This window comes from Littorina saxatilis, linkage group LG13 (genome assembly GCF_037325665.1).
Source record: "Littorina saxatilis isolate snail1 linkage group LG13, US_GU_Lsax_2.0, whole genome shotgun sequence".
NCBI classification, from domain to species: Eukaryota; Metazoa; Mollusca; class Gastropoda; order Littorinimorpha; family Littorinidae; genus Littorina; species Littorina saxatilis.
Genome location: NC_090257.1, coordinates 25,344,896 through 25,372,596, shown reverse-complemented (window position 1 = coordinate 25,372,596; position 27,701 = coordinate 25,344,896). Strand labels below are relative to the sequence as shown.

Sequence of the window (27,701 nt, the reverse complement as noted above, 5' to 3'; positions counted from 1 at the left end):
GTGTGTGTGTGTGTGTGTGTGTGTGTGTGTGTGTGTGTGTGTGTGTGTGTGTGTGTGTGTGTGTGTGTGTGTGTGTGTGTGTGTGTGTGTGTGTGTGTGTGTGTGTGTGTGTGTGTGTGTGTGTGTGTGTGTGTGTGTGTGTGTGTGTGTGTGTGTGTGTGTGTGTGTGTGTGTGTGTGTGTGTGTGTGTGTGTGTGTGTGTGTGTGTGTGTGTGTGTGTGTGGTGTGTGTGTGGTGTGTGTGTGTGGTGTGTGTGTGGTGTGTGTGTGTGTGTGTGTGTGTGTGTGTGTGTGTGTGTGTGTGTGTGTGTGTGTGTGTGTGTGTGTGTGTGTGTGTGTGTGTGTGTGTGTGTGTGTGTGTGTGTATGTGTGTGTGTGTATGGACACCGTATTTGTTAATCAATCAAGCCTGCTAACATCTACTAAAATTAGGACAATCAGTCTGTCACAGATTACAAAGCTTTACCAGCGATCTGAACGTCGTCTGGGAACAGCTCATAGAACAAAGCTCAACATAACAATCCCCGCAAAAACAAAAACAAAACAAAAAATAACCCTCTCCCCGGGCTATGCTACAGTAAAAGCTGCTTCACTTTGCCACCATCATAAAGAAATAAAACAGAGTTCAATCCAATCAAGACTTGTGTATAACGAGGATTTAACAGTTTATTGAATGAGTCAGGTCAATTAAATATAAACTGATAAAAAAAAATGTATAGCACCTATTTTCGTACCCCAACTAAAACATTCAATCCCATGTCATTTCATTCAAACACAAAAATGGGTACAATAATTTTTGTGCTCAGTTTATATCTCAAACATAAAAAACATACAGTGGATAGGATGTTTTCTTCAGCAGTAAACAAGGACATGTTCCCTACCTTGAGGACGTCGGTGGGGTTTGCGATGGAGCTGGACACCACACCCGCTGTGATGCCGCAGATGACGTTGACTGCCAGCGTCTCATCTGAACACACAAAGTTAACGTCTTACTGTCAGTCACAGCTGTGCCATCATAACACTAATAACAGAGCATATACCGAGATGTGACACTAAGGAATGCCTAATCTTTACTTAAAATTTACTAACTGTTTATGGACAAGTACAGTGAAGTACATGAAAGTGAGCATAAAGACTTTTATACCACTGTATGATAAAAGAAGAAATGCAAGGAGAAACGTACCTTCGGGGTTAGAAATAACGGCTCGCTTCAAAGTGTGGTAGGCGCCGATCTTGATGGTGCCATAGGTGGCCTGGCGAAGCAAAGCAGGGGCGATTCTGGGCAAGAGAAAAAGAACGAAAAAAAGTTGTATCTTTATTAGCATCTACGCAGAGAAGTTTCTCACCAGTAAAGGAGATTATCTATGTCTTAAACTTGAGCTAAGGAGATTTTTGTGCGTGTAACTTCACATTTTCAGAACATTCAACTTACTGATTGAAAGTCTTTTAGTCTAAAAAAGGGAAGCAACACACTCACAAACACACACGCACGAACACACAAATGCACACAAACACCCACAAAGCCACTGACATTAACAAGAATAAACTAAAGCACATAGACATACCTAGTCAAAACTTATCTTATCTCACAGACACAAACAGTGTCACTAACTTACCCAGAATACAAAGCAACAGCTCCTTCTTCACGCAGAATCCGAAAGAAGGCATGGGACATGCCCCGATACTTCAAGTCAGTGAAGCGCGCATCTATCTTCTGCCCCTGAATTTGCAGGCGGGTTTTGGTGGTGTCTATGGGAAAGGTTCCTGTAAACACAACAAAAGCAGATCACTGTTACTCTCCTGTACCGTACCTTATTTATTCACTCACACACACGCTCATTCAGTCTCCAATGATTACTTGAGGCATCAGCTTTCTCTTTCCGACTGGAAAGGTCAATGTTCGTTTATGTGCTTTTCTCGGACGAGATCAATGGCTCTGCTACACATAAAAAGTACTTACTCTCTCTCTCCCCCCTCCTCCCTCCCTCTCTCTCTCTCCCTCCCTCATGTGTCCCTGCAGAAGTTTTCTCTTTTTCAGTGAAGAAGCATGTATCAGGGTTCCTGCAGGGCAGAGCTGATACAATTCAATGAGTTTTCAAGGACATTTCCAGGACCAAAAAATGCTTTTCAAGGACATGATTTTCCTCAAATTAATGCAAAGCACCAAGCTTACCTTCAGTTTTTCAAGTCTGCAAACTATTAGTCATTCCGTAGTTGTTTTCCTTGCCAACTTCCGGGAAGGGAAGCAACTACGGATGACTAGTAATAGTTAGTTCGTCTGCTTTCGTTTTCACTCGATCTTTTATTCTCCCAAAATGTGTGTACTGTATTTGACGAAAAAAAAGGGGGTTGCATTTTTTTTTTTAAATAAGACAAGCTGCTGACGAAATGTATAGGCAACAATTTGGAAAAATCAAGTACTTTTCAATGACTATTTAACAAAACTCTATTTTCAAGCACTTTTCAAGGCCTGGAAAAGGTTTTCCAATTTTCAAGGAGTTTTCCAGGGTTCAAGGACTCTGTACGAACCCTGATATATATAACTTGTATAGGTGTGGTGGTCTTCTGGATCGTTTACACACAAAGGAAGGTATCCGTAAAATTGTAAACAAGATTTTTTTAACATGGCCAAAATTATTCACGCATGAAGGGGGGTATCTTTGAAATCACAAACAAGATTCTGTGGACAACCCCCAGCCCTAAAGAAAAGCAAAGACTACTGACCACATTCAGCAATGATGGAAGCAAGTTATCCGTAAGTGTGGTGGTTTACTGGATCGTTTACACACGAAGGAAGGTATTCGTAAAATTATCTACAAGATTTTTAACATAGCCAAAATCTTTCACAGTCACACAGGAAGGGGGATATCTTTGAAATCATAAACAAGATTCTGTGCACAACCCCCAGCCCTAAAGAGAAGCAAAGACTACTGACCACATTCAGCGGTGATGGAAGCAAGTCCTCCGTAGACAAAGGGACGCCAATCGTTCATTACTCGCACGGCTGGATCCGGTTGAGAAGAATTGTTAGACAGATCGAGTGGGGGAGCAGCTTCAGCAAGTTCCTGGTCGACTCTGAAACACACGAAAAAAAACATACATAAAAACACATGATACGTGAAAATCAACAGCAAATGCAGTCGCTGACCTAATAACAAAGAAACAAGCTATATATAAAAAATAAAAAAAACTGAAACTACAAAATTAGTAGAAAATGCTGCAGAATGTTACAAAATATTGTCTCTTCGGCAGAATCACATGCTGTCACATCATGTTCTGTGTCACAAGAATTGCACACACACTGCTCACTGATGCATGTAGCAAATACTAGTACAGTATTTGAAAACTCTTGCCAGTAAATATATTGGAGCTTTAACCCAAATCTTGAGATTATGGTTGCTTGACCTTTGGTTCAAGCATTGATTTTTTCAAGCATGCTGCCTGCCTGAATTCCGGCTTTCAGAATAGCCACACAAGAATTCACTTGTTCAATGAGTCTAGTCGTTATGATCAGATCAAAGAGATTTCGAACTCCCCTCCCTTAAAACACCTCCATCATTATACCTTCGTCCTCTAACTTCTACTATTGTCACCTTTATGACTGCTCATACTGATCAACCTACAAAATCAAAAGCAGTGTAGCCTAAACTAAAGCCTGGATGATGGTCATTGTCAGCTGCATGACAGCATATATTTTCTAGCACAGTCCAGCCAAAAGCCCTGGCTCAACAACAGGCCATACATTAAAAAAACAAGAAGAGCAAACGCTCGATCGAGTCACTTTCGCAGTTCTGAATATTATATGAGGCATCAGATGGACAGGAAGAAATTGCTATTCACAACACAATACAGATGTAAATAATTTGATGTAAAGAATAATCCTATAAAGTTTGAATCAAATCCGATGAATAGTTTCAGAGATATGATATTTCAATTTTTTCCTTCTCGACATACCTGTGACCTTGAAAAAGGTCAAAGGTCACCAAAGCAGACGTCAAAGTGTAGAGGTCACTGGGAGTCACGTTCACATAAAATTTGAGCCCGGTCACTTTTATAGTTTCCGAGAAAAGCCCAACGTTAAGTTGTGTGTTGCCGAACAGAAAAGGCTAGTTATCTCCCTTGTTTTTCTGATAACGTTCGTAAAAGGCTACAGATGTAAATACTTTGATGTAAAGAATAATCCTACAAAGTTTCAATCACATCCGATGAACTTTGTCAAAGATATAAAATGTCTAATTTTTCCTTTGACGCTGACCTGTGACCTTGAAAAAGGTCAAAGGTCAACGAAACCATCGTTAAAGTGTAGAGGTCATTGGAGGTCACGACTAAACAAAATATGAGCCGGATCGCTTTGATAGTTTCCGAGAAAAGTCCAACGTTAAGGTGGTGTCTACGGACGGCCGGCCGGCCGGACAGCCGGCCGGCCGGACAGACTAACACTGACCGATTACATAGTCACTTTTTCTCAAGTGACTCAAAAAAGGTCAGGCCAAAACCCAAGTCTTTCTCTTGTTTAGCCGAGTAACACTACATTTAACAGCCTACACGTTCACTGCAAACACAGGCCAGCCAAAAGCCCTGATCTTTCTCGCTTTCCGCCGAGACTAGCACTAACACTAACATAATAACAGCCTGTACGTTCAAACACAGGCCAGCCAAAACACCAGTCTTGCTCACTTTCAACACCGTACTCAAACCCATCCCGATCCCAGAGAAAATCCAATCTCCAGTTCCAGTCAACAGAAATCGAAGACTAGCAGCCAGCACACCCTGACATTTAGCCCAGAAATTACAGACAACCCTGGGAGGAAAAAAATCAATGGCACCCTTTCTCCAACACTAAAAGCACACACAGAGGGAAAGAAAATGTAGAAAGAACGGGTAGAGATAACTCTTACTCTCCAGTCAAGCAGCCTTATCCACTCTTGTTGGAAGTGTTCCGTGACTGGCGTATGATCGTACCCTTTCCAAAAGCACAGAGGGGGAGAGAGAGGCGTAGCATGGAAAAAGAGAACTGGCTACTCAGTTTATCACTATGTTGGTGCAATATCCTCTCTGCTATACAAACTGTAAGATGTACCTGCGATGTGTGGACCCTCCCATGAGAGGACACCTCCCTTAAAAGGACACCTTCTCTTGTCCCTTTTTATATTATCTCTACCAAAGTATACCTGTCATGAAAGGCCACCTGCCATGTAGGGACACTTTTGGTTGGTCCCAAGGGTGTCCTTTCATCGCAGGTACCACTGTTTCTTTCTTTATTTGGTGTTTAACGTCGTTTTCAACCACGAAGATTATATCGTGACGGGGAAAGGGGGGAGATGGGATAGAGCCACTTGTTAATTGTTTCTTGTTCACAAAAGCACTAATCAAAAATTTGCTCCAGGGGCTTGCAACGTAGTACAATATATTACCTTACTGGGAGAATGCAAGTTTCCAGTACAAAGGACTTAACATTTCTTACATACTGCTTGACTAAAATCTTTACAAAAATTGACTATATTCTATACAAGAAACACTTTACAAGGGTAAAAAGAGAAACAGAATCCGTTAGTCGCCTCTTACGACTCACATGCTGGGGAGCATCGGGTAAATTCTACCCCCTAACCCGCGGGGGGTAGGTACCACTGTAGTTGTGCAAAAGTGCACAGAGTGTGAATAGCAGATGCAGAAAGCAATGATAAGGAGACATCGGTTAAGTCTGGTGCAATATCCTCTCTGCTAACATCACTGGCATAGTGATACTGTAAGTGTAACTGGAGTGGAGCCATGCCAGCAAACACACACCCTAATCAATATTCTTATTCTTATTCTTATTTAAGACACATTATTATTAAACGTGGGGTGTGAACAAAAGCGAAAGCTGCCGTGATGCAATTAACATTATGCTAGATCAATGTATACATTGTCCTCTGCTGTACGCAGAAAGCATTTGATCAATACCTCTACACTCACAGACAACATGGGAGACAATTAATGAGAAAATGGCTGCACACAAGAAGACGTGTCTGGCATGTTGGGTCTGGCATGTTGGCGGTGTCGTCCTGGCCTCAAGTCAGGTCTCAATTAGTACAGTGGTACCTGTGTTGAAAGGATACCCTCAATACCTGCTAACAGAGGTTTCTTCTCACCATAAGAGGCTCACAGCACAGGTACCACTGTAACTACAAAACAAATTACCATTACTCGCACTGCAACCTCCCCCTTTGCACATGTATGTAAAACAAAAAGGCAATCTTATTCTCAAGTATTATCTGTACTCTCTCCATTTTGTCGAAAGTGTGGCAGCAATCACTTACCCCCGTCTCATCCTCTGAAAAGAAAAATGTTGCACATAGCAATCAAGGTGAGTGAAGTTTCCTGCCACACAGCAATTCAGTTTCAAGCCCCAATGGATTTTACGACTATTGGTTAGCATGAATGGTTTGCACGGCCATAAATGCTGCCTTGGAAATAAACTATTTATGAGTCAGCTTTCATCAACTGTGTTGGCTTATATCTAAATGCAGCTCAAATTGTTCCCTCTACCCCTTCCCATCCCATCCCCACCCTACCTTTTTACATTTAGTCAAGTTTTGACTAAATGTTTTAACGTAGAGGGAGGAATCGAGACGAGGGTGTGGTGTATGTGTGTGTGTGCGTGTGTGTGTGTAGAGCGATTGAGAGTAAACTACTGGACCGATCTTTATGAAATTTGACATGAGAGTTCCTGGGTATGACATCCCCGGACATTTTTTTCATTTTTTCGATAAATGTCTTTGATGACGTCATATCCGGCTTTTTGTAAAAGTTGAGGCGGCACTGTCACACCCTCATTTTTCAATCAAATTGATTGAAATTTTGGCCAAGCAATCTTCGACGAAGGCCGGGGTTTGGTATTGCATTTCAGCTTGGTGGCTTAAAAATTAATTAATGACTTTGGTCATTAAAAATCTGAAAATTGTAATTAAAATAATTTTTTTATAAAACGATCCAAATTTACGTTCATCTTATTCTTCATCATTTTCTGATTCCAAAAACATATAAATATGTTATATTCGGATTAAAAACAAGGTCTGAAAATTAAACATTTTAAAATTATTATCAAAATCAAATTTCCGAAATCGATTTAAAAACACTTTCATCTTATTCCTTGTCGGTTCCTGATTCCAAAAACATATAGATATATGTTTGGATTAAAAACACGCTCAGAAAGTTAAAACGAAGAGAGGTACAGAAAAGCGTGCTATCCTTCTCAGCGCAACTACTACCCCGCTCTTCTTGTCAATTTCACTGCCTTTGTCACGAGCGGTGGACTGACGATGCTACGAGTATACGGTCTTGCTGAAAAATTGCATTGCGTTCAGTTTCATTCTGTGAGTTCGACAGCTTGACTAAATGTTGTATTTTCGCCTTACGCGACTTGTTCATACTTCTGCCTTTAGTTCCACAAACATGAACACGCCAATTCTTGCTTGCTGCAGGGAGACAGACATTGAGACAACCAAGGTTTAGAATTAGAAGTCTCAGCTTCACAAAATTGAAAGTAATGAGAAATCATAGAGCCAAATGGGGAAACCCTCAGAAAAATTTCTAACATCGAATTTACTTACTCCACCATAGCTCAAAACAGCAGAAAAATTCATCACGTGACTATTTTACTGACCAAAACGGCGAGAGGCTGGGAGCAGAATCCCATATCCACCCCCAACAATCCCCGGTTCCTTACCATTACAGATTTGATTTCAACCAGACCAGGACAGGCAAATTGGACCCAATGGATGTTACTCTTTCTACTCTATTAGATTTGTGCAGTACGTCTTGCCTGCAGTAAGTTGTGAGTAACAAGATTTGGACTGGGACGCGTTGACATTTGCACAAAATGTACAGGTGTCACCTTCATAACACTACAAGATTTTATCTTTTAGTGTAACTGCACGTATGCACACAGACAGGCAAGGAATACCTAAAAGAATGACAAAGAGCACATAACCCATTAAAGGCTCAGCTAGGGAGTATAAGGTGCCTCTGCTTGCGCATGGAGAAAGGGTGTCCCTAATTGGCTACTGACACCACTGAAGAGCTAAATCTCAACTTCACCTGCTTCAGCAGAATTTCAAACTGCTCTGGCAACCGTTAAACACTTCTCTCCCTCTTTCTCAAATATCCTTTCACAGAAGACCTAATAGTGCAAGCTATCTGGCTGGCAGATGTAAAGAAATAGAACACATTTTTCTCTACTGTAATTGTAATACTACTACACACCAAAAAGTTTCCTTATAACCTGTGTAAACAACAGTTGCCCCAAACGTTTTGAATTGTAAGAAGCATTCACAGCCAGACATGCAACCCAACAGCTTACCTTTGGTTTCTGTGGCTCTAAACCCGGCTGAAGGTTTACATAACTATCATTAATAGTTAATCAAGCAACAACACTAAGCACATGGAAACACACGTGACGATACGCACACACCACCGTGAAAACAAAATGACATGTCCCGCATTACTTGGCTTGTTTCACCGTCATTAGGCCAACAAAAAAAAATTGTCTGTTTCTGGTAACATGGCTAAAAAATATAGGGTCGGTAGGTCGGGATTATTTTTTTATTTTTAACCCCAAATGTAGACCAATAAAACTAACTTTAAAAATCGCGCAAAGAGACTGGATTCACTATACATAGAGACAAGACACTCAACACATTTACAAATCGTCAGCGGACTTTCGTTTTCACACGTTTTTGTTGTTCATTTTCTCACCCTGTCCTTTACCACCAAAAAATATTTTAAAAAATTTGAGTTTGGAAAAAAAAAGTTTAGAGTCGGCGCCGAAATTTAGGGTCGGTCGGGTGACCAGAAACAGACATTTTTTTTTTGGCCTTACCTCCGACTCACACATACCTACAATTTGTAATTAACAAAAAAATGATCTTGCCAAGACAAACACTATGGCTGGGAATTTGCCAAATAAAAATAATAAACACAGACAAGTATACACACTCAAAAACAAACAAAAACATTTGGCATACCCAATTGTGTACGTGTACTTCTACTTCTGTAGGCAATGACCTAATGCATGTCGATGTGCTTGGCAAATAAATGGACCAGCATACCTGGTGTGTGTGTATTTGCAGGGAAAAAAGGGCGCTCATATCTCTAAAAGAAATAAAGATAGGTTTGTTACTGCTGAAAATGTATTGAAACTACAGTGCATGCACGTCCACATTCCAGCTACTTAAAAAAAAAGTATATTAAAAATTAAAAAAATTCATGAGTCACGGTCGTTTTTATATTTCTAAAAATTCTTCGTAACTGTAAATGGCAGTGTATGCAAATGTAAATTCAGAAATGTAGAGCACCACAAGACTTCAAAGAAAGTTTTGCAACTTGCTACCACTTTTTCCCCATTGAACCCAAAAGAATGGTGATTCCCAGCCAGTCTGTCCCAGAACCCTAGAACACACCTTTCACACCACGCTCCAAAGCACTGCATAGAATCGTTTAATATTCAAATGAGCTCGATATGACCCACTGACACCGATGGTCGATCATGCGTAGTAGATCTCCGCTGTCTACTCATACACTGGTGACAGCGTGTGACATTCTGTGTGTGTCGATTGTCATGTAAATCGCACTCGTTAAAGGCACACAAGTACAATTTACAACCTGGACACAATGTGCTTTTCCGCTTCAAATTCTATACTGTATAGAAGTAAATGTTACGCAGGGGTGGATTTCTTTTCAAACGCTTTCTTGCTGCAGTTTCTTTTGAATTACTTTCTTGCTCCAGTTTCTTTTGAATTGCTTTGTAAAAAAAAAGTCTTTTTTTTTTTAGGAGGGATGATTCAGGTTTCTTTTGGCTCGTGCTCAACGTCAAAGAAGTTGACAAAAGCTGAGGACTGACAGAATTCAAATCAGTTCTCCCCTCAAACTGCATCTCCAGAACCACCTCCCGCCTACGATCTGACTAGGCTCTGTTTTAGTGTGTTCTGCACCGCTGAACAACAACAACAGCGTCAGTGTACGTTTGGTAGAACCAGGCCTTGATGTCGTCACAACAAAGGGGTAAAACTACTCTAACCCTAACCTGGTTGTTTCTGTTGAACACTTAGTCTAGAGGCTGACTTCCAAAAGGTGAAACACCCTAAACGTTGCTTGTTAGAAGCAAACATCCACTTTGGACTTATAGTTTGGACATTTAGCTACATACCTGGCATGGATGCCACTTCTGAATTTTACTGGTATGGCCGCCATGACAGTTTTCAAAATGGCGACCGAAACCGCCATACACAAGCCTATTTCCATTTGTATATGAAGTAAATCCCAAAACCAAATGGCTATTTATAAATACTAATTCGAGGCTGCAGAGCTCGAATATTATGATACAATTTGTGCTTATTACAATTTAAAATAAGTTTTGGTCAAAATAGGTTTTTTCAAGCTGTGTTGGTCCAATCATGAACGATTGTTCTTTCTTCAAATGATTTCAAGTAGGTTTGTTTTCAGTTTCTTTCTTTCTTTATTTGGTGTTTAACGTCGTTTTCAACCGTTCAAGGTTATATCGCAAAGGGGAAAGGGGGGAGATGGGATAGAGCCACTTGTTAATTGTTTCTTGTTCACAAAAGCACTAATCAAAAAATTGCTCCAGGGGCTTGCAACGTAGTACAATATATGACCTTACTGGGAGAATGCAAGTTTCCAGTACAAAGGACTTAACATTTCTTACATACTGCTTGACTAAAATCTTTACAAACATTAACTATATTCTATACAAGAAACACTTAACAAGGGTAAAAGGAGAAACAGAATCCGTTAGTCACCTCTTACGACATGCTGGGGAGCATCGGGTAAATTCTTCCCCCTAACCCTACTAAAAGGCAAACATGCCCCATTTCACTCAGACGTCTGAGACTCTGGATCTTCAACCAGCCTTGATGTACATGTATCCTACTTCGTATTGCACAATATTAATAGTTCCAAGACATCAATTCTACAAGCTATCTTCGTTATTGCTGGTAAAATACATATGTGAAACGTACGAAATATAAACATTCATGCACAACTTATCAGTCGAAATCAGGAGAGAATAAAAATATGAATTTCAAAGTTATGTGCCCAACTGAGGGCCTGTTTGATGTGTATGTATAACTAGTGGCATTGGCAGCCGAACAGAAAATTACTAATGTTAATCCGGTGGACACTCTGCTGGGGGAACACTGACGTAATCATACAGGGATCAATGAGATTAGTTTCTGGCAAACAGAAAAGATAGATTCACAGAGTTTGCAGAACAGTACTACTACTAGCAGCAATAACTTGAATAAGTATGTGAGACAATATCCCGCATAGACACCATAACTGTATAAGTTCCAAGCTTACAGCACAGCTAGCTTTCAGTTTCAGAGGCAAGTATAAGTGGTGATCAAATAGTCACTAATCTAATCAATTAGCCTGTCAAACCACCCGAACAACACAGCAAAAAGAAAGCATGCAAGGCTGAGAGTGTGATCAAAAACAAATGATTTCAACTCTTACTCAAATTTGTCAGTTTATCAATCCTCACCATAGGTAGAAGAAAAAAAATCAAATCAACACAAATGTCAACTTCTTTCTGAGTAGTATCAGCGACAAAGCCCCAGGAGGGTAAACAGGCAATACCAATTCAATGCTTCCTCGTCTCACAATTACATCCTTGTTGGCAATATTTACAAAGAGCAGAGCACTTGACTTGAGGATCTCGGATAACAGGAAAAAGCCACAACACAACTTGCAAAATAAAGCCAACTTCAACAACATGCAGAAAAACCACACCGTTACCAAACAAGTGTGATGCGTCCCCAAAATCTCTGTTAAAAGAACATTTGAAAACATAACAACAAAAACTCAGACAAGCGAAGCAGACCACACCATGCAGAAAAACAATAATACCAAACGGAGCAAGAGGGTGCATTTGTCAAAGGACCCAAGATATAAGAAAGCGTGCCTCTTACTGTTTCTCGGCTTCTATCTGCAGTTCCATGGAAGGGAGTTTGGACTGCGACCACAACTACGGCACTGCTGCAGCGACAACTGAGCAGCGAGCCACCAACACCCCACACCGCAAATTTTTTGTATTCAGAAGAACCCCCTCGCTCTCTCGCTCAGGGTGTGTAACGGCTCGTTCTGGGGTCACCCAGGATAGTTGCCTTTAAAGGAGCAACACAGAAAGAGATGGAAAGGCGTCAAATCAAGCCTGACAGAGACATTTTCATTAGGCAAAAAAAAAAAATAGGTGTGGTTACGGTAACATAGCCAAACAAATAGGGTAGGTAGGCAATCACTTTTTTTTTTTAAACTTTTTTTCTAATGTGTACAAATTAAACCTACTTGACAGGGAAATAAGTGTGCGACTCGGGCGCTTTCGCTTTCATTGCGTTTTCTGCACTCGTTTTCTTGTTTTGGGTGTGTTTTTTGGGACAAATGTAATAAAAAGTTATAGGGTCGGCCCCTAAAAATAGGGTAGGTCGGGTTACCGTAACCACACCTATTTTTTTTTTAGGCCTTAGTGCCTGAAGCACACACAGTAAAGTCTGGACAGAACAAACTTCAGCATAAACCAATCAAGATTAATACCGGCACGGTTGGCCTAGTGGTAAGGCGTCCGCCCCGTGATCGGGAGGTCGTGGGTTCAAACCCCGGCCGGGTCATACCTAAGACTTTAAAATTGGCAATCTAGTGGCTGCTCCGCCTGGCGTCTGGCATTATGGGGTTAGTGCTAGGACTGGTTGGTCCGGTGTCAGAATAATGTGACTGGGTGAGACACGAAGCCTGTGCTGCGACTTCTGTCTTGTGTGTGGCGCACGTTATATGTCAAAGCAGCACCGCCCTGATATGGCCCCTCGTGGTCGGCTGGGCGTTAAGCAAACAAAAAACAAAAAACCAATCAAGATTAATACTAAATAGCTTGTTTGTTTGTTTGTTTGTTTATTTGGTGTTTAACGTCGTTTTCAACCACGAAGGTTATATCGCGACGGGGAAAGGGGGGAGATGGGATAGAGCCACTTGTCAATTGTTTCTTGTTCACAAAAGCACTAATCAAAAATTTGCTCCAGGGGCTTGCAACATAGTACAATGTATTACCTTACTGGGAGAATGCAAGTTTCCAGTACAAAGGACTTAACATTTCTTACATACTGCTTGACTAAAATCTTTACAAAAATTGACTATATTCTATACAAGAAACACTTAAGGGTAAAAAGAGAAACAGAATCCGTTAGTCGCCTCTTTCGACATGCTGGGGAGCATCGGGTAAATTCTTCCCCCAAACCCACGGAGGGTACTAATTAGCCAGGATACTGGTTATCTCGTACAATAACGTAGCGTAGTTCAACAAGCAGTAGACACAAATCAAAATGCTGTCATCAGAGAAAGGCACAAAATGCTCCCAAGAACGTAAGAGAAACAGAGAAAGTGAGAAACAAAGAACAGAAGCATACAGTATGCTTAGCTTATGCTTATGCAAAGGCCACTGGTACTGCCAAGACACAAAACAACACACAGGACATCCCCCATCATCCGCAAGATGCAACAAATAACAATCCCTACGCTGCCCTTCCATCACTCAGCCACTAAAATCTGCTAGTGTACATTAACGTCGGCAGTAGCCTAACCATCAAAGCAAGTAAAGGACAAATATCCCCATCTCAAGCAAAAACAGGGTTTTCTCTGAACTTGAATAAAAGCACAAAATACTTGAAATACTAGAGTTTTCAGACAATTCGGCTCTAAATTTACATTCCAACAGTAACATTCAAAACCACCAGCAAGCTCACACAGATCCAGCCCTACAATGCCCTTCATACAAACACACACTTAAATTAACACAAATTCAACAGTTCTTGAAAATATGCATATTTGTGGAAAAGTCGGACCCCTGCTGAAAAAGATGGTGGAACTTTAATACGCGGGCCAGCGGGGTGGGGAGGGTCAACACCTCCCTCAGACAAGGGAGGTAATGAGCTATTGATTTTTTCATTCTCCCTCCTGTATCTATCGCTGCCAGACTTGCAGGCGTTCCTCTCCCCTGAGCTGCTTCACATGCACAGGCAAGGCGCCACAGCTGTGCCGTGTTGTGCTGGCACCACTGTTGTTTGCCGCCATAATACTTAATAGCTAGGCTAGCCAGGGGATGTCCCCTGTTTCTTAGTCGCAGCTGTGCCGTGTTGTGCTGGCACCACTGTTGTTTGCCACCATAACAGCTAGACTAGTCAGGGGACTGTCCCCCGTTCCTTAGCCGCAGCCGTGTTGGCACCACTGTTGTTTGCCACCATAACAGCTAGGCTAGCCAGGGGACTGTCCCCCCCCCCCCCCCCCCCGTTTGTTAGCGGCAGACTGGCCGAGTTTGGGTGAGTAAAGCTAGGTTTGAGCATTTCTTGGGAACCGCTGGCAACGAAAAAAGCTAGGTCTAAGGAATTGGCGGGACAGACAAATATATTCCTGGAGGACAAGCATACAATTTCCAGTTACACAGCAGGCAACCCCCTTGGCTATCGAACGACTACTCTTTCAATGTCATCCAATCGTATTTCATTCTCCATTTGCTAGCGCTAGCACAAATTTGTTTCATAAACTGACCGCCCTACCTACACGCCAAGCAAGCAGCCACCTTCCTAGCTCTTACCCACGAGCGAAACGGCAGCCAATACTGTGGCTTTGATCAGGACTGGACGCATGCCAGCGAATGAGCAATGCCCTCTCTGAGCCCAAAGCAAATTACAACATGCACGCCTTTTTTTCGTTACAGAAAGCCCAGCCAATGTCTGCTGTTGCAACCAAACTTTTTTTTAAATGCTTCCTGCTTCCACTTTTGCATTCCTATGCAAGCCTGTCAGTGTCTGCATCAGATTCAAAATTAAGGCTAATAGTTATAAACATAACACATGTCATTTCTACCCTTCGAAATTTAACAATTCCTAAACCATGGCTTTCTTGTTATTTTGTTAAGCAACGCTTGAAATTTATGTTGACAATGACAGAAGCAATGCCATCAAAACTTGAATGCGCACCGAAATAAACAGCGACAATTTCAATCTCTTATTTTATTTATTCTACAGACATGTATAATACGCCACTTCAATTCTGAAACCCAGGGTTATAAGACTTGTACAGACCCCTGCAAGTCAGTTACAGCCACTCATAGCAAAACAATTGCTTGTTTACCCTCTTTTGAAAGGAGCTACAGGCATCTACAATCATATATTATTACCATTACAGTATTCACTTTCAAATTATAACTCCACAAAAATTCTTTACTTTACTTTATTTGGTGTTTAACGTCGTTTTCAACCGTTCAAGGTTATATCCCGATGGGGAAGGGAGGGGGGGGGGGGGGGGGGGGGGGGAGGGGAGATAGGATAGAGCCACTTGTTAATTGTTTCTTGTTCACAAAAGCACCAATCAAAAAATTGCTCCAGGGGCTTGCAACGTAGTACAATATATGCATGGGTGCAACCTGGAAAATTCCAAAAACCGGCAAAAGTTGGGGTCCAAGCTTTTTTAGTATTAAAATGCCAAAAAAACCTCTCCTGGAACAAAAACATCGGCAGCCGATGAAACCAAAAACCGGCGTGTAGCCGGCAGAGTTGCACCCATGTATATGGCCTTACTGGGAGAATGCAAGTTTCCAGTACAAAGGACTTAACATTTCTTACATATTGACTAAAATCTTTACAAACATTGACTATATATACTGTTCAAAAAAAGAAACGCATAGTTGCTACTTGCCAAATTTGTTTTATTTTTCGAAAAAATTAACAGAAAATCCAATATTTAGATTATTTGTTTGAAATTTGGTATGGACACAGTTGAATGCACACACAGTTCATTTGCATCTTCAAATCAATCAGTCAATCAATACGATTGGGTGCCGAGGCTGTCAAGTCAGTAGGGGGTGTGACTGCCTTGAGCAGCAACAACTGCCCGGCACCTTCTGGGCATGGACTGGATCAGATGCCGGATATCTTGCTGTGGGATGGTGTCCCACTCCTCCTGAAGTGCCTGCAATAGATCGCGGTGATTTGCCGGCGCTTCTTCTCGCCTGCGCACACGTCTGTCCAATTCATCCCAGAGGTGTTCTATCGGGTTCATGTCTGGCGACATGGATGGCCAGGGAAGCACCTGGACATGGTGGTCGGTGAGGAACTGGGTGGTGAGTCGTGCTGTGTGCGGGCGAGCGTTGTCCTGCTGGAATATGGCATCCTGGTCAGCCAGAAGAGGAAGGGCGTGTGGGCGCAGAATTTCCTCCACGTATCGCTGGGCAGTTATGCGCCCTTGGATGTGCACCAGGGTGCTCCTTCCAGCGGTATTGATCGCCCCCCACACCATGACGCCTCCACCACTATAAACGGGTGCCTCATCCACACAGTTGGGCGCGTAACGTTCGTTTACTCTCCGGTAGACCCTCCTCCGACCATCATGTCGCTGGAGCAGGAAGTAGGACTCGTCGCTGAACCACACGTGTCTCCAGTGATTCCGGACGGTCCAGCGAAGGTGCTGGTTGCCCCACTGCACTCGGTTCTGGCGATGGCGGCGGGTGAGGACAGCTCCTCTGTGAGGTCTGCGAGCTCTCAAACCAGCTTCATGCAGGCGGTTCCGCACGGTCTGGTCCGATAATCGGTGTGGCCCGGGGAGAGCCTGGACAGAAGATGAGGCCGACAGAAAACGATTCCGGAGGTGGCGGAGCCGTATGAAGCGGTCGTGAGCAGCAGTTGTCGCCCTTGGTCTTCCCGCTCGTGGCAAGTCAACAACGGAGCCAGTGGCTTGAAACCTGACCCACAGTCTACTGATGGTGCTCTGGGACACATGGAAGTGCCTGGCGATTGCACTTTGACTTTGGCCTGCTTGTAAACGACCCAATGCAATTTGGCGGTCTTCTCTGCTCAATCGGGCCATCTTTCGTCGCTGAATTGTCGTCTCATTTCTTTGTGGCGAACAATCCGCTTTTATGGGTTTTGGAAGACATGGTGAGAGCTCAATATTCCCCGAGTTTCACGAGATTACACTGAAGCATGACGAGTGGTCATGCCAAATGAGCAATTTTGACATTGTAGCCACTGATAACGCATGCGTCACGTGCAGAGCTCACTTGTGGCAATGGACGAAAGGTCGACGACCAGATAAACATTTTCTGCAGTTTGGTGGATATCCTTGTAGCCATATAACTAAATTAACCAAATATTACAAGCTATGCGTTTCTTTTTTTGAACAGTATAATATTCTATACAAGAAACACTTAACAAGGGTAAAAGGAGAAACAGAATCCGTTAGTCGCCTCATACGACATGCTGGGGAGCATCGGGTAAATTCTTCCCCCTAACCCGCGGGGGGTACAAAAATTCTGATTCTGCTTGACAACAGACTCAGCAACTTAGTCTCAGCAACTTAGTCTCAGCAACTTAGACTCAGCAACTTAGACTCAGCAACTTAGTCTCAGCAACTTAGTCTCAGCAACTTAGACTCAGCAACTTAGACTCAGCAACTTAGACTCAGCAACTTAGACTCAGCAACTTAGTCTCAGCAACTTAGTCTCAGCAACTTAGACTCAGCAACTTAGACTCAGCAACTTAGTCTCAGCAACTTACTCAGCAACTTAGTCTCAGCAACTTAGACTCAGCAACTTAGTCTCAGCAACTTAGTCTCAGCAACTTAGTCTCATACAGTGGAACCCCCAATAAGACCTCCCCCCTTTTATTTAAGACCCGACCTCACCTTTTTTGTAAAGACCTGATATTCTCACATTTTGGAAGGTTCTAAATAATAAGGGGTGACTTCCACTGTATACTATTACTAAACAAGAAAAGAAAAAATCTTAAACGAAATGAGGCAGAACGTTGTTAGCATAAAGAGCGATTACTTCCCTTTGGTTATTTGATATATATATATATTATATATGATAAGAAAAGAAAAGCCAAAAAAGCTTTCAGAAACTCTCCATGGAGCTTACAGTGTAACACATGTTGTAGGATTGCATGATTATTGATTCTGTCAACTGTCAGTTGCAACAACACTGCACTGCTGGTAATGATATTTGTCATCGCGACACACATGTGACATAGTCTGCATTTTGCCAGCAAAATCTGCTGGCTGAAAGGCTCACTCAAAGGCTCATATCAACACAGGAAGCCCTTTGGAGCATAAATAATAAAATTACAATACACCTGTCTTCATTAGCAGTTTGGCACCCTTGTAACTAATGACACTGAGTGTAATCATGAATACTTAATGGTTAATCTAAACTAAGTAGACCAACTTTCTTGGCACATTCAACAAGGGAATAGGAAAGAAGTAGACCAAAGGGCTTTTCCCTAAGAGTAACAGCTATTGTGTTTTCAGCGTAGCAATAGGGTCCGATATTTAGACGAGACAAGTATAATGCTGACGAGTCCAAGACGAGTCGCATTATACTTGTTCGAGTCTAAATATCAGACCCTATTACTACGCTGAAAACACAATAGCGATTATATAGCTGTTCTGACCTTGATTGGTTGTTCCAAACTTACAAAATGACAGTTTTTGCGTCGATGCGTTGATCTCAGGGTTTGATAGCAGACGCTGTTTCTTATGGGCATTAGTTTTGTGCAGGCGCCACACTGACTTTGGAAAAAAACTCGATTTGACAACACAGCTGTTAAACAGCTTTTTATTAGTTCATTCGAATACAACAAAAAGAAGTTTTGAGTTTTTTAAAATTTTGAATAAGACTACTTATGAAGAAGACCAAAACACAACATAAACGGAAAACTAGAAACAACTGAAGAACTAGGATGCAACAAGGGGAGGAGAAGAGAACAGCTAATCGCGAGCAGACGGCAGCGAATTTTTCAGTTTGGGTGAATGGCATTTATACTTGTCTTGTCATGAAGCGAATTTTTCAACCTCAGTTATAAACGACTACATGAATGTTAGTGCCATGGGTTGTACATCAATACTTCAGAGGGGAAGTGGGGTATTTAGTGTGGAGTTACGAGATAAGAAAAGCCGAATGCGAAAGTGTGTGTCAGTCGCACACAAAAACGGCTGTTCCGTTTTTCTCCCCTGTTTGTACTACACCTTTCGACTTTGGGCATTTTGTGGTGTTTAGGGACAGAAAATAATTGATTTAGTCCTGTTTCATCGGGAAGTTAGCAGAAAAAAGGTATGCTATCGACATTTGTAAAGCTGAAAAAAATTCCCCAGAAGAATTTCAAGTTGTCAGTGTATGCTGTTGTCGATTAAAACATCGTTTGGTACAGATGGGTAAACCGGAACCATGCGTCTTTGTTATTGCCAATATGCTTTTGGATATTGGCAAAAATGGCCGACTTCCGTAGCATTATGCTTTGATGATCGGAAGAGACCATCCAATCACAGCCCCCGAATTCCCCCACATGTCCATCAGAATAGCTATATTGTCTCATTTTATATGAACAACTTAAAGAAGTGGCCACACAATTATGAAATTATACATAATGTGGTTCTACTTGGCTCTAAACTTTGTACAAAATTTCACAGAACAGAAAGCCATGATACAGTGTTTGCATACTTCATCTTGGAAAACCACTTAAAATGATTAGGTCCAGAGTGCTCTAATATATCAGATCAGGGAACCCCTGTTTAAGTGTTTTGCACTTGGAGTATTGTCAAGCAAACTTGGTGACAGGTGTATTTTCAGAAAATTGAGCGTACACCACACAGCATTTGAACATCCATGATTCAAACATGTTTTACACGCATCCGTCGCACCGTTAATTAAGTACACCACTACATTTAAAACACATGCTTCTTTCAATGTTTACTGACAAAACCAGCAATTATGTGTCAAAATACTGGATCAGCTTTGGGATGCGCTCAACATGAAGAAAACTAGTCTAGGAACATTTCTCCTCGTATTTTTTCCCACTGACCATACTGTCGTATTCTAGACAATCATGCATACAAAATACGGCGAAATCAAATGGGTACCCAGGTCCGTATGACTTCTACTAATCGAAATGGACACGCATCTGCTTAGAAAAAAACTGAAGGAATGCCTGCCATCTTGCTTATGCTTGAAACAAAATGCCTTGCTGGCGCTAGCCATGGGAATCATACTTTCGCTCCCTAGTCTAAATCAGGCGTTTTTCATAAAATAAACCGACCATGCCCCATTCTTATGATTTAGCCGTAAGGCCATGCGCAGGATTCATAACGCAAAAGGGAGGACGGGAGAGTAAAGCAAACGTCGCCAGGTCTTCAAAAAACTGCAAACTTTTAAACTACCAGACTAAGTTACATAAATTCCAAATCAAAAAGAAATCCCATTACTAACTTCTTGCCACATCATGATCAACACAATAGTCTATTTTCTCTAAACACTAAATCAGAACAAGAACAGTGGGAATACTCCAAATTGTTGCGCTGTTTAACTTTAAAGGCACAGTAAGCCTCCCGTAAACCATCACAGATACGGTCAGGCTTTTACACACAGTACAAACACCCTTCCATTTGAACGCTCACCAAACGGGAACATCCTAGGTGGCCTACGTAAAGAGCGAGCAATTTTCAAAGAATTTATTTTTGCGTGGTTTATCTTACCCCTGAGCCATCGTGAACCCGTGTGATCCAGTTTCCCTTTTTCACAATGTAGTCGTCAGTCATTTGAATGTGACTCGATGTGAGCTTATTTACAATAGCACGTTTTTATGCACGAAACAAACGGCTGTGATTCACAAGAACTCTAGCGATGGCTTTTGACTGTTGAGAGGAACGACGATATGCATAAACCGTCGTCTGCTACGACCCTTGCGTGACCCTGCTTCCGGGCTTTTCTTTTTTCAAACTTTCACAACTGATCTTGTCTTGATGAAAAAAAATTTCTTTTATGATTAAAGAATGTTTGTGTAACAAGCTGTCAATTTATTATTTAGATTTTAAAAGTTAGATCTAGCGCAAAAACGCACCACGGTCCAAAAACATTTTGATAATCATCGATTCACGGCTATCGCCAGTTTACATCGATAGAATGAGACCCGAAGGGCAGTAACTCATGTTTGACATGAGTTCAGGATGGGTCCAAAAAGTGTTCAAGACAATCTGCAAAATTAATTCTTTAAAAATTTCTCGCTCTTTACGTAGGGCACCTAGGATGTTCCCGTTTGGTGAGCGTTCAAATGGAAGGGTGTTTGTACTGTGTGTAAAAGCCTGACAGTATCTGTGATGGTTTATGGGAGGCTTACTGTCCGGGCGTGATTTCCGGTATCATAACAGCCGTCCAGCACCAAAACGAGGCTAGGCGCCATTGTTGTTGAGGACCTAGTCCACGAAAATAAATTCTTTGAAAATTTCTCACGCTCGACAGAAAGCAGCCAGGATGTTCCCGTTCGGTGAGCGTTCAAATGGAAGTATGATTGCTTGTACTGTATGTAGACGCTCGGGGAGCTCTGTGATGGTTTACGGGAGGCTTACTGTGCCTTTAACATAAATATGATATTAATTAACATAGTGCAAACTCAAAGACTGGATCTTGTGAGAAAGGGGGAATGTTGGAGTGGGAGTGGTGTGGGTGGGGAAGTACCGTAGCACTAGCAGATCTTCAATCCAAAACTGAATATTTTCGTGTATCCTCCAAAACCAAAGGAAAAGTAAATAAACAATCACTCAGCAATTTCTAATGACCTGTCTAACCCCAACCCCCCACCTACATTGTTCCGACAGTGACACACGTGTGCAACTTCCCTGGGTTCGTGCTCGCCACGAGTGAAAGTCCTAGAATAGCGCAAGTGACATGCGCGCAACGCTCTCCCCGCGCTATACTGTTTTCACTACTGTTCTTTCGTCATCACGAGGTCGTATCCTTCGCTTCATGGCCCACTCAAGACCAGTGTACGAGGTTGCCAATCACTGAAAACTGTAATGGCAGTCGCCTGTTTTACGATCAAACAATAAAGAAGAGACAACAGTAATAACGTACGATATGTTTTGAGACTGATCATGCGTCAAAATCAAACAGCATACTGATCAACAGAAAGCAAATTATCTTCGATACTGATTTTACGAATCCCGGCTTTTCCCAAAACAAGGCAGCGATACGTTTTTACCCAGCTTACTCGAATTAATACAAAATCTAAAGAGCCATATATGCCTTTCAATATTTTATGAAACCGTATACCAGGTACTCACTTTGGCAATGCGTCTGGTAATCGCCTGTCTCTAGAGTCTGTAATCGCAATGTTCCCTACTTGCTTGTGTTCGCAACCTGACCGTCGGAAAAAGTTGTTCTTCTCTTAGACAGCCAGGGATTGGCTAAATTCCACCCGCGCCTCCTGGCGTGCAATATGATTGGCTGAGCGACTGGCAGAATTCCAAGGTCAGAGGTCGTCATTCCACTCATAGTCAATGGAACGCCACTTTACCGTAAACTGTGTCACGACCCTATCGTGACTACGAAAGGAGTGGAGAGGGGGAGGGGGGGGGGGGGGGGAGGGGGGGGTGTTAAAATTATAGCAGCACATAATATTATGAAAGTACTGGCTTGTGTACATACAACTGATTTTACTGTCATTCTGGTTGAGTCACAATTTTTTTTTTTTGGTGTCCAATACGAGAGTCTGCTTCTCACTTTTTTTTTCTTTTTTTTTTCCCCTATGGTATAAAATGTCATGTCCAATCACAGCCTGTGGTCCAATATAGGCATTTCAAGCCCTGACGGACAATAAGCCCCTTAATTTTCGTTCGTTATGGCATGTGCATGTCGAGTCTAATGGTGAAACTAACACCGCGAACCGAGTCTTCATTGTAACATGACTCGGAGAAACTGACACCTGAAGCGGTTTCATTGTAACATGAATCGATGGAACTGACACGGAACCCAAGATTGAGACAAAACACGTGACCGATGAGCTGCGACTAACAACAGAAACAACAGTCTCCACCGAGCGGCCGCGGCCGATGCGCAATAGGCTACCATGAGGACTGACATTTTTTTCAGTCTCTTCAAAATGTGAAACTGACTGAATCAGTGCCGGTTTAAATCTTATCATGTCAGTGCATAACACATAAATAGTGTGCCTACTATCTATGACATGATGGCACGGTATGCGAGTACATCATTAAATGAATTATTAAATAGTACTGAGTCAAAACCGTATGTTTAACTGACTACGGAGCCGGTAGGCCTACCGAGGTAAATGTAGCAACTTAATTACTGTTCACCAATTAGTTGCACTGGCAATATTCCAGTTGTTCACATTCAGTTGTCAGTAAATTTTAAGACACAATAAGTTACAATTTTGCTAAAAACAACAAAGACGACATATTTCAGTCAATTTCAGGTGGGTTTTTTTTCCAAGACAGCCGGCCTGCAATAAACCAGTCATGTGCCTGTGCGAGTCCATCAGTCACTTGCAAGGGCGGACGAGGGGGGGGGTGTGCACAGGGTGCACGTGCACCCCCCCTCCAGCACAAAAAAAAATAATTGGAAAGCTGATTCTATGACCATTTATAAGTTCAAATGGCACCAGATGGCACCATTTTGCTTCTTTGAGCCAAAAATGTTTCCGGGGGGGCATGCCCCCGGACCCCCCTATCAAATTCTTGCGCTTCGCGCCCATCACATTCACCAGTTTCGATTCAAAGTGCACCCCCCCCCCCTTACAAAGCAACTGATCCGCCCCTGACTTGACTGACTTGGGCTTACCTTATGATGACGCCTTCAGTCGACATCACGTAAATTCTTCACTGTCGTTTTAACTTCCTGTGGTTTGTATATCACCGCCGGATCACACTCAGGTAATGTCCTCCGAACACAAGCACTCGATCACTGAAGGGTACGCCAACGCGGCGGGACCAACTCCGCGAAGCACAGAAAATTGGCAAGGCCGGAAAACTCGGAAACTGACTTTTGACTGACGGGCCGCCGAGGGGCAATACTGTGAAACTGACACGCTTGAGTCGGCGCCGAACTACCTTCAAGTCCAAAACGTCAGACTGCGTATAATGCAAGTTCTATACTTGTCACGTTGATCATATAATTTATGTTGTCGGAAAGATCGTCGTTTCATCGCACACAGTAAAGTTCCACAAGCTAGGATATGCCAACATTGCGTTGCGCCTGAGTAGTCGTTTGAGAGCTTGTTGAATTTCCAGATCATCAAATTGATTATTTAATTATGGTAAGCCTTGGATAAACGATGACAAGACAGCTGTTAACAATGTAGATGTCAAAACTGAGGCACAGCAGTTGGCTTGCCAGTGTCACAGTCACGTTATGTAGCCTATCCTGAGAGCATAATAACCCTGTCCATAAAAGTCAGAGTTATGCGGTTAAACTGTTGTTGTTGTTCAAGTTGTTTTTGTGTGTGTTGCTAATGACTATATACTGTATTCAGTTCACTTTTTGTAGTTGGCAATCACTGAAGTAAGCTGACAGTAATATCTCAACAATGCACAACAACAGAACTTGAAAAATAAAGTCAGAACGGTTATAATCCAGTTTTTCAAAGTCTGCCCGGCGGAGCCTTTTGCTAAACAAGTAGGCCTAGTCTTGCGGACAGGAACAGTAGATCGAGCACTGCACGTGTCAGTATCGACTTGTGTTTAATTTCAACTATGGAAAGAACCCCCAGCTGAGGGGCACTGACTGTGACTGAAAAGCCGGCCGCGTCAGTGCAGGCTGACCTCCGCGTGCTTTGTTTTATATTGGTGACGAAAGAGCGACTTGCACTCAAAGCAATCACGTCTTTATCTGTCTCGGCAGTTGCAAGAGCAGTGTAATCAGTGCACTCTCTCTCTCAATTCAACGCGCTGTCCTGCCTGTGGTGAGTGTAGAAAAGCACCAGTGTCTTCCGTGTCTTGGCGAGTCTTTCAAAGCACGACTTCCCCCGAAAGCGGCGTATGGCTGCCTAAATGGAGGGGTAAAAACGGTCATATACAAAAAACACACGAGTGTGCGTGGGATTTTAAGTCCATGAACGCAGAAGAAGAAGAAGAAAAAGAAGAAGAAGAAATCAAGACTTAAACGCGAACCTAGATTATGTCGACATAAAGAATCCACTTGGACACATACCAAAAAGCATTATAGCATGCCTGGTGGACTACGGGGTTGTATTTTAGCTTATGCGCTTTAAAATTAATAATGAATTTGCCGGCTTGTGAAGATTCCACCTCAATTAATAATTGTAATACTTCGAAAGACAGCAAGATTAGTATTTGGATTCTGGGTTTACCTATTTCTGTTGCTGCGGTTTTGTTTGTTGTCCGTTGTGTTGTTCTGACATAGAGTAGGACTTTTGTGTTACATTATTCTTCTGCCTTGTCACTGAAGTTATTTTGTCGGTTGACACTGGTGTCAAGGACACAAAAGCAGTCAACCACAACAACATAATAAGCCACTCTTAAGACAAAGCAACCAGCTGCAGGCAATTGGGTTTTGGTATGTGACCAAGTGGAAGTATGTTCCTGTCACACGTCAGTAAACAAGTCGCGTAAGGCGAAAATACAACATTTAGTCAAGTAGCTGTCGAACTCACAGAATGAAACTCAACGCAATGCCATTTTTCAGCAAGACCGTATACTCGTAGCATCGTCAGTCCACCGCTCATGGCAAAGGCAGTGAAATTGACAAGAAGAGCGGGGTAGTAGTTGCGCTAAGAAGGATAGCACGCTTTTCTGTACCTCTCTTTGTTTTAACTTTCTGAGCGTGTTTTTAATCCAAACATATCATATCTATATGTTTTTAGAATCAGGAACCGACAAGGAATAAGATGAAAGTGTTTTTAAATTGATTTCGACAATTTAATTTTGATAATAATTTTTATATATTTAATTTTCAGAGCTTGTTTTTAATCCGAATATAACATATTTATATGTTTTTGGAATCAGAAAATGATGGAGAATAAGATGAACGTAAATTTGGATCGTTTTATAAATTTTTATTTTTTTTTTACAATTTTCAGATTTTTAATGACCAAAGTCATTAATTAATTTTTAAGCCACCAAGCTGAAATGCAATACCGAAGTCCGGGCTTCGTCGAAGATTACGTGACCAAAATTTCAACCAATTTGGTTGAAAAATGAGGGCGTGACAGTGCCGCCTCAACTTTCACGAAAAGCCGGATATGACGTCATCAAAGACATTTATCAAAAAAATGAAAAAAACGTTCGGGGATTTCATACCCAGGAACTCTCATGTCAAATTTCATAAAGATCGGTCCAGTAGTTTAGTCTGAATCGCTCTACACACACATACACAGACACACACACACAGACACACACACACAGACACACACACACACACACGCACGCACATACACCACGACCCTCGTCTCGATTCCCCCCTCTACGTTAAAACATTTAGTCAAAACTTGACTAAATGTAAAAACCTGCATGGGCAGTGGTGGCCTTGATGGCTTGCACGTGAAACCGGTGTAACGCGCTCATCTTTCCCCCGGCACTAAGTTCAGCTTTCTGATTCGGCCACCAATGAATTTCCTTCACTAGCAAGAAACTGACATGCTTTTCTCCCTAAAAGAAGTGTTGTTCTTTGGCCAGGAAACGACATTTCAGTCTCGAGTATATATCGAATCAGAAAGCTGAATGCCGGGGGAAAAGCTGAACGCGTTAACACCAGACGGTACGTACCTTTGAGATGAAACGTTCAGGCTAACATCATGCTTTGAAAGGCCCTGTGAAGTTGTGAAAAGCTTGGGACACGAAGTCCTTATCGCAAGGGACTAAGGAGATAGTGGCATGACGTTGCATCGCAATCACAGTTTACATTCTGACACCAGATGTCAAAAGGTCATGAAGGTGGTTTGAGGTTGCTGTGTCAGTGTGCATGTTCAACTGATAGTGCTAACGCGGAGAGAAAAAATAGAGCCAAGGTCAGATAAACTAACACTATAATTATATAGGCCAAAGAAAAACACAGTACGAATATCTTCCCACCCCAATGAGGTATTCCGCATGCTAAGTAAGGAGGAGAGAACAAACATATAATACAAGTCAAAAAGATAAGATCGAGTTTTCAAGATACACAGGGATGGCCAAATTGTCCGCCCGGTGTCACGATTTCATCTTTCGCCTGTGTACATATTTCCCCCTCGACATATACTCAAGACTGAAATGTTGTTTCCTGGTAAAATTAAGAAGTGAAATTATTTATGGACGAAAAGCATGTCAGTTTCTTGCATGTGAAGAAAATTGGTGGTAAAATTTTATGGATTTCACCCCCAAAATCGAATTCTTCGAAAACGTGTACTAAGTGGTTACGTCCCTTGAGTTAGAAGGAAACATTTTAGGATGAATCAAATTTCTAAGTTAAATAAAACAAATTGGTTGGACAAATTTGGCCCCATGAATGTAAGGTACACAAGGTCGCTCATCAGTACTATCGAAGGGTGTTTTTTTGTTCAGTGTAGAGTTTATACTAGATCAACGAGGCCGAGAAGCGAAATATCAACACGGCGAAAGATGAAAACGTCACACCGGTCGCCAGGGGCGAGTCAAAAATCCGCCCGGCTGGTAGAAAACACCGGGCAACTCGCCAGGCTGGCCAGTGAAAATTTTGGTCAAATGCAACATTTTTGGTTTGGTTGTAATATCGAGTTTCAAATCAGATGGAGCAATATTGGCATGCACCCGACCAGCGAAATTTCTGGCGGGGTGGTGACTCTCTTGCAGTTACTCGCCCGGCTGGTGAGTTAACATTTTGGGATTTCGCCATCCCGCCATCCC

General features: G+C 42.1%; 1 protein-coding gene across 1 annotated transcript; it reads right to left on the bottom strand.

Annotated features, from left to right (window-relative positions):
- Nucleotides 1-451: 451 nt before the first annotated feature.
- On the bottom strand, nt 452-24,193 carry LOC138945838 (kidney mitochondrial carrier protein 1-like). The gene is made up of 6 exons (XM_070317352.1): nt 23,665-24,193; nt 2,935-3,074; nt 1,616-1,763; nt 1,183-1,277; nt 833-966; nt 452-493 (listed from the first exon to the last, which is right to left on the bottom strand). The coding sequence occupies exons 1-6, from the start codon at nt 23,688-23,690 to the stop codon at nt 452-454; spliced, it is 585 nt and encodes a 194-aa protein (XP_070173453.1). The 5' UTR covers nt 23,691-24,193.
- Nucleotides 24,194-27,701: the final 3,508 nt, after the last annotated feature.

Bases quoted from the DNA above. Each gene is read 5' to 3' on its own strand.
- LOC138945838 (XM_070317352.1), bottom strand. From the start codon at position 23,690: ATGTCGACTGAAGGCGTCATCATAAG. The intron at 1,764-2,934 runs GTCAGTAGTCTT...TTGTGTTTACAG, and splicing joins TTCCATCACCGCTGAATGTG to GAACCTTTCCCATAGACACC. The intron at 1,278-1,615 runs GTAAGTTAGTGA...TCTCTTGCCCAG, and splicing joins GCTGTTGCTTTGTATTCTGG to AATCGCCCCTGCTTTGCTTC.